Source organism: Drosophila mojavensis, unplaced genomic scaffold, assembly GCF_018153725.1.
Source record: "Drosophila mojavensis isolate 15081-1352.22 unplaced genomic scaffold, ASM1815372v1 contig_136, whole genome shotgun sequence".
Taxonomy (NCBI): domain Eukaryota; kingdom Metazoa; phylum Arthropoda; class Insecta; order Diptera; family Drosophilidae; genus Drosophila; species Drosophila mojavensis.
In genome coordinates this window covers 6,177,617-6,191,437 of record NW_025318667.1, presented here as the reverse complement: position 1 = coordinate 6,191,437, position 13,821 = coordinate 6,177,617, and the positions used below count along the sequence as shown (strand labels likewise).

Sequence of the window (13,821 nt, the reverse complement as noted above, 5' to 3'; positions counted from 1 at the left end):
AAAATGTAGAAAAATTCCTAATTACCGATATTTTAAATTCACTTTAAACCAGCTATTTTATCTATAATTCCTATTATATTAATGTATTTTCTATTCAAACAAAAATTATCTTCTGCTGTACTTTCATTCAAAGCTGTCTGCTATGTCACCCAACGGCTGTGCCACAACGCAGCTGGCTGCTATGCAACTTGCAAGAGCCAAGCTCAATTCGCTCGAGCCAACTGCACTGCACTGCGCTCCACTCAAACGTTGAACGCATCCTCAAATTGCACAGCTGCCTGCTATGAAACTGGCGCCGGCCAAAGCAATCAGCTATTTGTGCAGCTCACTGCTGCGGCCCATCAAATATAAAGTATACGCCCCATAGGGCTGCGCTATCTGTGCGATATTTATGCAAATGTCTAGAACTGTTGACACAAAGTACCGCTATCGCACACATGTATGCATGTATGTGTATGTGTGTGTGCTGATATGTGACCTGGCTTTCTTTTTGGCTCGGCGGGCCCATTCAAATCGGTCAAAGCGCGCGCGCGCTCGCGCCTAATCAATATGCAAATCTTCGACCCGGGTCAACGGACGACGATTAACGGCATTAATTATGAACAACAATCAGGTATTGAGAAGCACACACAAAAAAAAAAAAAAAAAAATAAATACAAATACAAATAAATAGAAAAAACCAGAATACATTTAAAATATTTGATTTTCTAGTCAGAGTTCACTTCAGAGTTCACAACGATTAGCATAAAATTTTGAATGTTTTTTCTTCTTCTTCTCGCAGTCTCTGCTAAGCACACACACAACTACTCTCTCTCTCTCTCGCACACACACACAACAGAACAAGAAAAAAAATGTAAAAAAAATTTATTTTTTTTTTTTCACTAGATTGATTGAAAATCATTTTTTGGGTTATTTGTTTTCTGTAAGATTTCATTTCATTTCATTTCGCATTTTCTTTGTGCATTTCGCATTGCTCAATTATCAGTTTGTGCTCTCGTTATAAAAAAAAGGAAACTAATTTGATTAGGTGCTCGGCTCCGACTCCGGCTCCAACTCCGGCTCCGCGTCCAGCTCCATGTCCAGGGCACGGCGCGCCTTGCGCAGGGCAAAGCGTCGATTCTGATGCACCAGATCGAAGTAGGGCTGGAAGTCGCCGTAGGAGACGAAGCGCGCGTCACCAAACACCGGCTGCACGTGGCGCGATACGCCGGGCTCGTCATCGTCGCCCACAATGATGAACTCCTGCTCGGCTGGGGCTGGGCCAGCATTGGCCATTGGCATCTCGGCGCCGGCTACGGGCATCGCCTCGGCCATTGGCTTCTCGGGCTGCTCCTTCGGCGCGTCCGAGGACGCTTGGGCCGGGGTTGTCTTCTCGCCGTTGTCCATGGCGGGCGCCTTCTCCACAATCGTGCCCGGGCGTATGCGCGTGGGCAGCAGGCCGTTTCCGACGCCAGCCTGAGCCGGCTTGGCGGTGATCAGCACCGGCTTGGGCTTGGGCTTGGGCTTGCCGCTCGAGGCGGGGGTGGAGCCGGTGCGCGAGGGCGGAATCTGCGGCGGCTGGAAGATGTCCATGAGCGAGGCGTCGGCCAGCAGAGGCACTGCAGCTGCTGTCAAGGTCGGACGCCTGCGCTTCTTCTGCTGCTGCTGCTGCTGCTGCTGCTGTCCAGTGGCAGTGATGCTGTTGATGGCGCTCTCGGGTATGTTGAGGATCAGGGGCTGGGCCTGGAGGCCCTCGGCCAGCGAGACCACCGACTGGCGGTCCGGCGCGGAGAGGCCCAGCTGGCTCCAGGGTATCGTGATGTACTGGGTGGGGCGGCCCTTGCGGCGCAGCGGCACGGTGAGCGGCGGCTGCGGGTAGGGGCTGAGGGGCACGCGCTGCTTCTGCACCTTGCTGGCCGTGGCCACGTAGCCATAGCCGGGGTAGTTGGGGCTCAGGCCGAGCAGCTCGGGCGCCACATAGACCGTCTGGCCGTTGCGATTCACCAGCAGCGTCGCCTGCTGCGGCCGACGGACGCCGGCTCTGGAGGCTGGGCGGCTCTGGGTGGCCTGCGATTGCCGGAACTTGCTGCCGATCTCGCCGGGCGTCTGTCCGAAGGTGAATCTGCGTATCTGATTGATCAGATTCTGTTGGCTGCTCTGAATGAAGCCGGGCTGGCTCTGAGAACGGCGCGAGGCCTGATTGTTATAGATGACCGGCTCGAAGGTCTCCTCGTTGTCGCTGTCATCGTCATCCTCCAGCTCCCTTTCCGCGTCCGCATCGTCCTCCTCCTCGTCGTCGGCCTGCTCCAGCAACGCCAGCGGCTGGCCACGCCTGATCTGTGACGTCTGCTGGCGCTGCTGCTGCTGCTGCTGTAGCTGCTGCTGCTGCTTGCGTCGCACCACCGGCGTCTGGGCGGGTCGGCGGCGTTGCTTTTGCTTTTGCTTTTGCGGCTGCTCCTCAGCGGACTGCTGATCCAGCTGCTCCTCCTCCTCATCCTCGTCGTCGTCGTTTTGCTCCAGCGACTGGTCCTCGTCGTCGTTCTGCACCCGATCGTTCAGCTCCTGATCGTCATCATCGTAGAACTCATCGTCGTAGCGATTGCCGCCGTAGTAGTCCACATCATCGTACTCCTCCAGCGACTCCAGCGAGTCCAGGTGATTGTTGAAGCGATTCGGACGCTGGATGCGATTGCCATTCAGATTGCCGTGGCGATTGCCATTGCGATTCCCGTTGCGATTGCCGTTGCGGTTGCCATTGCGGATGCCATTGGGATTGTTGATGCCATTGGGATTGCCGCGCCTTCTGTTCGGGCGCTGCTGGAGACGGACGACGATGTCGGGACGCTGGGTGGTGCTGGTGGTGGTTGTGGTGGCGCTGTCGCGAACGGGCGTGTCGACCAGGGCGGGCAGTCCGGGCAGGGCGGGCAGCTGCTGGCCGGCAGCGGCCAGGCGATCGTTGAACCAGCCGGACACGGAGCCGGCCAGCGTCGAGAAGGAGGAGCCCAGTCCCTGGCCCGGATTCATGCCGAACAGCCAAGTGGCTGGCGAGCTGGACGTGGTCGAGCTGGACGACGCCTGCTTGCCCTGCGACTGCGCCTGCATCTCCTCGGCGGTGGCCTGGCGCGGCTTGAACGCGATCAGGGGATGGATGATGAAGTCGGCGACGGTGTGCGGCTGGGCGGACTTCTCGTCCGATGGCTCCGCCATGGCAGCCGGCATTTCGCTGCCAGCAGCGGCGGGCGATGCCTCCGCCTGGGCCTGGGCCTGGGCCTGAGACGGAGCCTGGACCTGGGCTTGGGCTTTGGCTACGGGCGGCTTCTCGGTGGGCAGCTTGGGCACCACGGGCGCATCCTCTGCAGCAGCCGCGCACAACAAAAACAAACACGCGCACGCACACGCACACAGCGAGAGATTGGCACAGAAAAAAAACACATTGGGGAGCACATGAAAAAAATAAGTAAAACACATGACATTAGTTTGTCTCTGCCAGCGGCTCGATCTTCAGCTTGTGAGCCGGAGGGGTTGGGGTGGGGGGAGGGTGTGGGGGGTGTGTCTGTGGCCTACCAATCAGCGCCATATCCGCAATGGGCGACTCCGTGGACTGCTCAATGATCAGCGGGGACATTTCCTTGTCGGCGGCCTTCACCTCAGCCCCGGCGGCAGCGGCCAGGACCAGAACCAGGCCGAGGCGCAGGCATAGCGCCAGAAATTTGGCCATGTCGACGGACTGACAGCTGAAATCCAATCGAAAACACTCACTCAATCACACAAGCACACACACACGCACACGCACACACACTCAATGCAGGCAAACAGAAGCACAGTAATCGTTGATCGTTGATCGTTAATCGATAATCGCTAGTCGCTTATCAGTTTCAGTTATCGTTTATTGCTCGTCTTTAATATGGATCGCTCGCCTCCGTACGTTCCGCTTTGGTCCAGAGACAGACGTTTCTTTGGGCCAACTGTTTGAGCGTGCGCGCCGTCTCGAGCTTTTTATGTACCAGCTACAATTTGAGAGAGCGAGAGAGCGAGACAGCGCGAGAGTGAGAGCGACAAAGCGACGCGGCAAGAGAGCGCGCGCCGCCTCTTCAGCTCTTCAGCTCAGCTGGCTGCGGCCGGCCGCTGTGCGCCGTTGCTTTGCCGCTGGCCTGCCGCTGGGCGGTAAATTAATTTGGCGCACGTTGAACCACGTTGACCCAGCGATTGACCCAAGCAGCCAGCAGTGGCCGCCAGAGCCAGCCCGTTAAACGTGGAACTAGTTCAATGTTGATTGGATGGCCATAATAGGAATTTGTATTATAGCTTTTTAATCCAATTAAAAATTTATATATTTTGGCAAACGAGTTTTGTTTATCTGAGATCTACAACAAGATCTGGAATATATGAAGTTAGCTCGTTCTCTCTTCGGCTTTATATCACATACTCCGCCATAGTCTCGGCCACTACTTCAATAAATTCACTCAAAATTTAATAAATATTCATTTTTTTTAGATTTTCTTAATATTATTTATTAAATTTGTAATTTACTGGGTATTTGCTAGTCCAGCACTCTGTTCGATCTCCCAGTTAGCTCCTCATTTGTTCGGCCTATTGATATTCTCTAAGCTCATCAGCATAAGTTGGATTTGCATATGCTCAGCCGCTCATAAGAGCTAGTTCAGAGCTAACAGTTCCGGCTGTATACGCTAAGCTTTTCGACAACACAGAGAACAAAAAGCTCGCGGCTCATGCGCTCAAAGCTCGCTTAATTGAATAACAGTTCGATTCAATGCGATTCAATGCGATGCGATGCGATTCCATTCAAAATGGAATAAAGCAATTTGCATAGTTCAAAGGGAACTAATTCCTTTTTATGATCGAGCCAAGTGCTGACACCAAATTGTTGTTCCAGTTCACCAGAATCCGGCGTCAAAAACAGATGTCAAACATAATTATAGAACTTTCGAATAACTTTCTAACAGCTTTGACCCCATGATGACCTCTCGCCGAGTCGCAACTTTCATCTAGGGCCACAGGCAAGAATTCACTCACACACACACACACACACACACGTGCCTAATGAGTATTTATGCGTTTTTTATGTATTTCCATTAGCATAAGGCTGGCACTTGTTTTTTTTTTTTTTTTTTTTCTCGATTTCAGGTCCAGGTGCACAAGTCCAAGCCCCAGCCCAAGCCCCAGCCTAGGCCCTGCCGACTGTCCGGGCTGCTAATGAACGGCCAGCGTCTTGGCGCGCCTTTGTTTTAATCGATGGGCTGAGCTCGCGGTTCTCTTTTGCATAATTTAGTTATTAACAATTGGTTTATGTCCCTCATAATAGGCCAAACACGATGAATACATATTTTCACCGGAGATAAGCCCAAAGGCTGCCCGGGCCGACGAGGCATGTGAATTATCGACGTGGCTTTTGCGGCGGGGTGGGAAAACAAAATACAAGAGCCACACCAGATAGATGAAATAGATTCGCACATAGACATAAATAAGTCGCTGGGCGTCTAGGGGCGTGGCAATGAAAGCAGCAGGCAGAATGAAAAGAAAAGAAATGAAATGAAATGAAATGAAATGAGAAATAGGCGGAGAAGCAGGAAACCAACTGGGAACGAGCAGATCAGAGCCAAGATCTGTTGAGAATTAATGACTCCAACTAATTTGATCTATGCAATCCGAGTGTGGAGCCCAACATCATATCATTCACCATCAATTGGATTTGGCGAAATCAAAGATCTCAAGCGGCCAAGCCATCTAAGAACATCAATCGATCTTAGCCAAATTCTGTTGCTGGCCATTCCATTGTCTTTGCTGAGAATTGATGACGCTCCATAAATCTAAAGCTATAGAATGTCTAAGATCTGCATACAATATGTGCTATATATAGCAGCCACATTTCATTATCGGATTTCTACGATTCTTTGGCTTCATCGAACTTTTCCATATGCGATCTGTGACCTCTACAAATCTTCAATTCCCTAAAGAAAGATTATTTATTTCTTGTGCTTAACATTAATAAATAAGAAATAAATTCAGTGACTGGCCATGCATCAAGCCAATCCACGCATATTATCAGAGCTGTCAAAATATTTATAAAGTTGATATGTATGGGGAGTGCGAGGAGCAACCCTGAACAAAGGTAGAACTACATATATTGTTATGACTTGAATATGACTTGGCACATATAGATCTATAAGAAAAGGGAACATTAGTATTATTTTCACTATTATTATTTTATTCTTGTTTTTTTATTTTTTATACCCTGAACCCATTTTCAATGGGAAATCAGGGTATAATGGTTTTGTTGAAATGTATGTAACAGGGAGAAGGAGGCGTGGCAGACCCCGCAAAGTATATATATTCTTGATCAGGGTGACGAGCTGAGTTGATTTGGCCCTGTCCGTCTGTCTGTCCGTCTGTCCGTCTGTCCGTCTGTCCGTCTGTCCGTATGTATGAACGCGTCGATTTCAGAAGATATAAGAGCTAGAGACTTCAAATTTTTTTTAAAATGTCCGTAATTACAGCGCGCATATCAAGTTTATCATTAAAAATCGATAACTCATCTCGATCTTTTTTTATCGATAAAAAACCTTATCGAAAACAAGTTATAAAATTATATCTTCTACACCTTTATTGCTAGTCTCCAAATTTTTAATGTATGCTTATATGCAATTTATACAATTTCGATTTTTGTTAAAATTTACCCCCCACCTCTAAATTCACCCTCTCACCCTCACTTTTGTAAAAAGCGTATTTCAAATACTAGAGACTTGTGCTTTGGCAATTACATGCATATTCATGTTATAATCATAATCTAAAAGTTTCATGAAGATCGTACGTCCATAAAAAAAGTTATTAAACAATTAAGTTCTCATAGTAAGCGCACACTGCAGCCCATGCGTGTTTTTGCTTGTGTGTGTATATGTATGTAATTGTTTGTGTATGTATGTGTGTGTGTGTATGTGTGTGTGTATGTGTGTGTGTATGTATGTGTGTGTATGTATGCCTGTGTGCGTGCGTGCGTGTGTGTGTGTGTGTGTGTGTGTGCGTGTTTCTTGTGTAAGCTGAAAGACGCGAAAAATTATTGAAATAGCTATTACTCCAAGGGTTCAGGGGATCTCGTTTCTTTCTTACTTGTTTATTATTATTATTATAATTTTGTTTTCTTAATTTTTATATTATTTTAATTATTTTTTAAATATTTTAAAGATTTAGTTATTATTATTTTATTTTTATTTTATATTATTATTATTATTTTTATATTTGATTTTTATTATTTTATTTTTATTTATTATTATTTTATTTATTTTATATTATTTTATTATTATTTATTTTATATCATTTATTTTTATTATTATCCTTAATTTATTAGAGATCGAATCATCTTCTATCTAAGAATTCTCACTTACACTCATCGCCTCTACCATGACCATTCCACCTCTACCTTTTCGCTAAGTAGAACATTTTTACCTAAAGTAAAGTAAAGCTGACAATTCAGGCACAATTCGATCGCAATCTCATTTCACCTCATCTCACTCACATCTTCTCCAGTAGAATATTTTCTAGAATTTAAAATTTCATATGAAACTAAATACATTCAAGCAATACAGTTTGGAGAGTCTAGCTCCAGCGGTATATGAAATAATATTGCATTACTCGATAAGGCTTTAAATTCATAACCGGGCATGGTTATCGATTATTGGAAATCAATTTGAGTCCTATAGGCACTGAGATCAATCGAATGGGTAGTAGGACGGTCTCTCCTCTCCTGCTGTGACAAATTGACTGAGCCCAGCTTTCTCTCTATTCCAAGAAGAATTTTGATAATTCCACAAATATATGTAAATCTAGGCACTAATAGAATTAATCCAACCACCAAGGAAGATCTAACATAAATCTTAGGTAAGCGAGGGTGCTCAACAATCTCATTGGGATCGACTGGCAAATATGTCCCATATAACTGTAGAACTTTCAGCAGTTCAAGTCTTGAATGTCAACAGCCCTATCACAGTCTACAGCTCTGGTTTCAGTTCATTAATCGATTGAACCAAATGTAAACTAAATGCCATAACTTTCTAAAAGCGTCAACAATAGAGTTTATTTTTAAATGTCTGTGACATTGGAATTTCGTTAGCATTGTTTGCATATTTTAAAACTAGAGCAAAATATTTCGCGGCGTTCTCAAATAGAAATTGTTTTCACAAAACGTTTGGCATAGTCATAAATATGATTAATATGAATCTATGATTAATATGAATCTAATATTAATATGAATACAACATTTGTTTACCTATATATAATTAATTGGGAATTTGTAATGAATTTGCATAACAATACAAAGGATGATTCCATATACAGCTTGTAAACAAATATATTTTCATATAGCGAGAAGTCATTAAACATTTGACCACCTGCTGTCTCTCCCTCTCTCTCTCTCTCTCTCTGTAGAAGTCCCATACTAGCTTAGCCATGTCTGATAGCCCAATTAATAATAAACTGGACTGTAAACAAATTGAGAAATTTATTCGCAACGGGGAAGTCCAGCGGCTAGAAACTCGAATTCAAATGCTCTAATGTCAAAACTGTGCCATATGCGCATATCTATCTTGCTCTGGCCTTTAGTACATACACTTACAAGACAGAGAGAGGGAGAGTGGGAGAGAGAGAGAGAAAAGAGAATCTATATGCTGTTAGTGAACTGTGACTCGAGTGAGTCCATTTGGGGTCGAGCTTGGCCTGGTCGCACATTGATAAATGCGCGGTCGAGACTTCTGGCCAAGAACTTGGCTTGACTTCGGCTAGATCTCACTTGTGACCCAAAAAACAAAGAAAAAGAACATGGCTACGGGCTGGATTGGCTGGCCTGGCTCGGCTTGGCTTGGCTTGGTAACTTTCCGATGGCGACGACCTAAAATGCAAATTTCCGCCTCTGATTTGGCGAATGCGATTCAGCTCGAGTTGCTTCTGATTGGCGAGGGAGACGAAGACGCAGACGAAGACGAAGACGAAGAGAGGGGACAAAAGGGAGGGGGCAATGCAGCGGGCGGTCAGTGACACGCGTGGTGCGACCCGGAGCTGACTTGCATGCAGAGTCCCGAGAGTCCATAGTCCATAGACCAAAGTCCAGGCCCAGCCGGAGTATCAGTCGCAGTCGCAGTCCAATCCAGTCCCGTTCCGTCCAGAAAAAGCGGCCAAGCCAGCGCTAAGGCGAATGCATAAATTAACGTGCGGCATTTGCATAGTTTATTAAAATTTGGCATTCGCCAGCAACGGCCGTTTCATTCTTCTTTCTGGCCATTTTCATTAATTTTTCGTCCAATTTTGTGTTAAGTGTGTGTGTGATTTTATGATGTCGGAGTGAAAGAAGCGTAGCCCCGAGCGGCTACCCCGATATAAAATGTCTTTGCCTAGGCTAGAGCCAAACCATTTAATAGACGCTCTCGCCCAGCGACAGATCAGATCAGATCAGAGCTCGACATCGGCCACTAACTCCATTTGACATGGCAATCAAACTGTTTACCCTCTTGGCTATTGGCCTGGCCCTTGCCGCCGTCATCGATGGTGAGTCGCTGGCCCCCTCTGCCCAGCCCAGCCCAGCCCCGCTCCGCCCCGCCCCGTACTATAGCGTGTGTGTGTATCCATCTCTTTCTAGCCCGTCACGTCTCCGGACACCGCCGCCATCCGCAGCAGCAGCGCGGCATCGTTGCCAAGCCCCACCACGGCGCACAGACGCGCGTCTTCCCGGGCGCCGTGGCCATCAAGAAGCTGGTGCTGCTCAAGTTCAAGAAGATCGTGCCCATCTCCCTGATCCTGCTCAAGTCGAGCAACGACAACGAGGCCGAGCTGGTGCCCGTCTACCCGACCGATCAGATACCCGAGAACGTGCAGTTCATTCCCACGCCCAACGGCATCTCCGGCCACAAGGATGTCCAGGCCATTGCCATACCCAGCGAACTGCACGAACAGCTGCAGATCAACGGTCTCTCCAACGTGGAGAACATCGAGGCTCTGCTCCAGGGTAGCTCCATCATTGGCGACAGCGTTCAGTCCGAGGACGGTGCCAGTCCCGTGGGCAACAGCATTGCCGTCGCCCAGCCCGAGGACGCGCCCCTGGTGCAGAACGACAACGACGACACCCAGCTGCTAGAGGGCGCCACAGTGCCAGCCGCTGGCGAGGTCAGCGCCAGCACCCGCCGCCTCTCCAGCAACGAGCTGCTGCACTCCGGCATCCGCAACTCCGCCCAGCTGCAGAAGACCAGCGTCGAGGAGATTCCCCTGCTGCTCTACTCGGCCACCGATGGCGGTGCACCCGGCCATGAGGTCTTCGGCGAGCGTCGCTTCGTAGCCGCCACCCCGGCACGCCGTCGCCACCACCAGTTCTACAACTAAGACGCTCGGCTCGATGGCCCCTCGCTGCCGCCTATTTATAACCGCAACTACTCCGACCCCAGCCTAGCCGAGCCTGGCCCGGCCCGGCCCGGCCTAGCCTATGCTGAGGCCTATCCACTATCTGTAGCTTTTCTTCTACCCGGCTGTCACAGCACGGCATGGGGCTTTTCTTTTCTATTTATTTTGTTTTTTTTTTTTTTTTTTTTGCTTGTGCTATTTGCTTAGACTGAACTGAATATAAATTAACATTATGAGAAATGACAAAGGCGCGCGATGTGTTGGGCTCTCTGGTTCCGGGGCTCCATGTGGGTAGTGGGGCCGGCCTTGTTTTTCCTGCGCTTATCACAATCTGAAGGCGACGACGATGACGGCGAGGACGACGACGATGGCGCAGTGCCTGCAGTTATCAGCTTTGTTGTGCCGTTGACGTGACGTGTCCTGTGCCTCTACCTCTGCCTCTACCTCTGCCCTTACCTCTACCTCTGCCTCTGCCTCTGCCCGAGCCCATGTCCTGTCGTGTGTGTGGCTGGCAGCGCCAGACAGCCAGGCAGCGGCTCTGTTAGAGAGACCTGTGCCCGTGCCCGTGCCCGTGCCCGTGCCGATGCCCGTGCCGGTGCCGGTGCCTGGGCCTGTGACCAGAGCCTGTTATAAATTTCTCGTGTCCTCACGTGCACAAAGCCGACAAACAAAAACACAAACAAAAGCCAAAGTCAACGGCACAAAAAGGCACAACAAAGGGCCGAATGCATATCGCAAAAATGGACAACAACAAAAGACAGCCAGAAGATAGCGCAGCTACGGAGCAAACAAGCCGAACGGCAAATACGCTTAACGTATCAAATAAATGAATAAAAGCTAAATTCATTACTTTTTAGCCATAATTGAAATACAAGCTGAAGTGACCACAATTTAGCTGTTTATCGGCTAACATTTTAATATGTATTATTTTGTATTGGCTTAATTAAGCCTAAGTTTAATATCAGCTTGTTTTGCAACGACATCGAATTTTCAGCCGTTTTTCGGCTAAGATTTGTATAAGCGTTTTTTTTTTTTATTTATGGAAATTTTTTTAAATTTTTTTATTTTTTTTTTTAACCTTTTACTGATACATTATAGAAACATAGGTGAATATTTTTTTTTTTTTTTTTTTGAAAAAATTACAGAACAAATAAATATTTTAAGCCGTTTTTCGGCTAAAACGGGTATATTAAAACGGGAATAAAAATTTTTATACAATAATGTGACCTTTTTTTGGAAATAAAAGTTGAAACTTTTATTTTTGTAGCTATTTTCCAGCTAAAACTTTAAAACCAAATTTTTGTCATTAAATTTTTAAACTGAATTTTTCCTGTCGACTTTGAGCTCTCCTTCTGCATCTTGAGCAACTCTCAAAGAGCTTATGTTTTTTAGCCATTTTACGGCTATATATTTATACATAAAATTCATGTAAGTGAAAAACATTTTCTTTTTAATTTTTAAGCCCAAGTTTCCTATCTACTGCCAGCTTCTTCTTCTTATCGACATCTTGAGCAACTCACCCAAACTTCCTTAACTTCCTCATAATGCGGCAAATTGACTTCCCACTCCATTTGGCATTAGCACACCCCCGAAAAGTGTAATTATTTTCCGATTTTCTTTTCCATTAAAGCCACAGAATGTTTTTGCTTTATTTACATAAGCCTTAAAAATATGTTGATAAATTAAAGTAAAGACCAAAAAAAAAAAAAAATAAATATCAACAACAACTTGACGTGTGTAAAGGTGTCGAAATCGAGTCGAGTTAAGAAATCTAAGTAAAATTTGTAAATCCGTGCTTTTTGGCCAGCTGCAGCTGCTCGAGTTTGGTCGGATAGTGTATAGGCAAACGAATTTCTAAGGGAGCAAAGGCTCATCAGCCCCGAGTTTCGGGGCAAAAGTAACTGTGTGTTCTGTGGCACGGTGCACGTAGCGGTTGCAGTTGCAGTTTCCAGTTTCCAGTTACGGTTACGGTTGCAGCAGCAGCAGGAACCGGCCCATATGTCTGCCCGGCGGACTGACAGCCTAAAAGCCAAAAGCTGACACAAAGCACTTTTCAAGATTGTAAAGCAAACTGAACGGAACAAAGGCAAGGCAGACGAAGCGCCAGATAGAGAAAGAGTGAGAGAGAGAGAGAGAGGGAGAGAGAATGAGAGAAAGTGAGAGGGAGCGAGTCAGAGAGTCTGGAACAATAAGATGCTGAACTATAATCTATGGGGCTCATTAGACTAGGCGCTCGCAGGGGCGGGCTACAGCTGTAGCCAAGTCAACGGCCGTAGTAGGGGGGCGGCACGTATATGGTCACGCGCCGGTTATCGTTCCTGTAGTTGAAGCGGCCGCAGGGCGGCGGGCCGTAGTAGGTGAACGTGCAGATGGTGCAACAGTTGAGGGGCGTGGTAATGACCATAACCGGAGTATGCCGGCTGGGCAGCGGATAGGCCAGAGGGTAGCGCGGCGGTCCGGGTAGCGGAACGCCCGGCGGCAGTGGGCGGGGCACGGGCACTGGCAACGGCGGTGGGGGCAGCGGGCGAGGAATGGGCGGCGGTATCGGAGCCACGGGCGGCAGCCCAGGCACCAAGCAGCACGGACCCGGCGGTGCCGGCGGAGACGGTGCTAGTACGTACGCCTCGCAGCAGCGATTCTGCTGGGAGGCCTCCAGGGTGCAGGGCGAGACGCAGTTGTTGAACAAGCTGTTGAACCAGTCCGTGATGACGTTCAGCGTGCGACCCTGCCGCACGCTGGTATCGTACGCCCCAAAGGTGTCGATCGAGGTGTTCAGCGCCGGCTGCAAGTCCTCCAGCCGTGACGAGCCATTCATGTTCAGAGACTCGATGTTGTCCGCGACGGCGCTGCCGTTCCTTGGCCGGGGACGCCAGCGTTGCAGCTGCACCCTCTGCTGAGCGCGACTTTGCACTGAAATCGTAAAGCAATCGAGACCGGCTTTATTGATGCCGCCCCAAAGTATGCAAAGGTGCGAACGCTTACGGAGATCACTAACCAGAGATACATGTGTATGCATGTATGTGTGCAGATCCAAAGACAAACATTGAGTGTCAAACGGGGTGAAACATCAGCCGAGCAGGAGTTACTCGAGGGAGCCTAAAGTCACTAGGTGTACAAGTCTATAGCTAAAATACTGGATGTATATAGATCCAGTATTTCCAGGCCGATTGTGGAAAGGTTTTTATATAAAGCGAGAGTTGTGCGAGTTAGAAATCGCGAGTTTAAATAATTAGAGATGGTATTTCCATACACAGAGCCGTGCGTAACTAGCAATCGATACTCGATATAAGAGAACTAGTTCTTTCAATGAGCGTCCAATGTGATCAGTCGATCGATATATGTGGGCAAAGATGTATAGCTAAATATAAATATAATAAAGGATGGACGTGCTAACAGACGGCCGGATGAACACATATATGAACGCATGGATAAACGGGAGGACTA

General features: G+C 47.8%; 2 protein-coding genes across 2 annotated transcripts; one reads left to right on the top strand and one right to left on the bottom strand.

Moving 5' to 3' along the window:
• Positions 1–914: 914 nt before the first annotated feature.
• On the bottom strand, positions 915–3,956 carry LOC6586052 (bromodomain-containing protein DDB_G0280777). The gene is made up of 2 exons (XM_032733163.2): positions 3,544–3,956; positions 915–3,332 (listed from the first exon to the last, which is right to left on the bottom strand). The coding sequence occupies exons 1-2, from the start codon at positions 3,695–3,697 to the stop codon at positions 1,024–1,026; spliced, it is 2,463 nt and encodes an 820-aa protein (XP_032589054.1). The 5' UTR covers positions 3,698–3,956; the 3' UTR covers positions 915–1,023.
• Positions 3,957–9,415: 5,459 nt separating this feature from the next.
• On the top strand, positions 9,416–10,823 carry LOC6586051. The gene is made up of 2 exons (XM_002011638.3): positions 9,416–9,531; positions 9,623–10,823. The coding sequence occupies exons 1-2, from the start codon at positions 9,471–9,473 to the stop codon at positions 10,357–10,359; spliced, it is 798 nt and encodes a 265-aa protein (XP_002011674.1). The 5' UTR covers positions 9,416–9,470; the 3' UTR covers positions 10,360–10,823.
• The last annotated feature ends 2,998 nt before the right edge of the window (positions 10,824–13,821 follow it).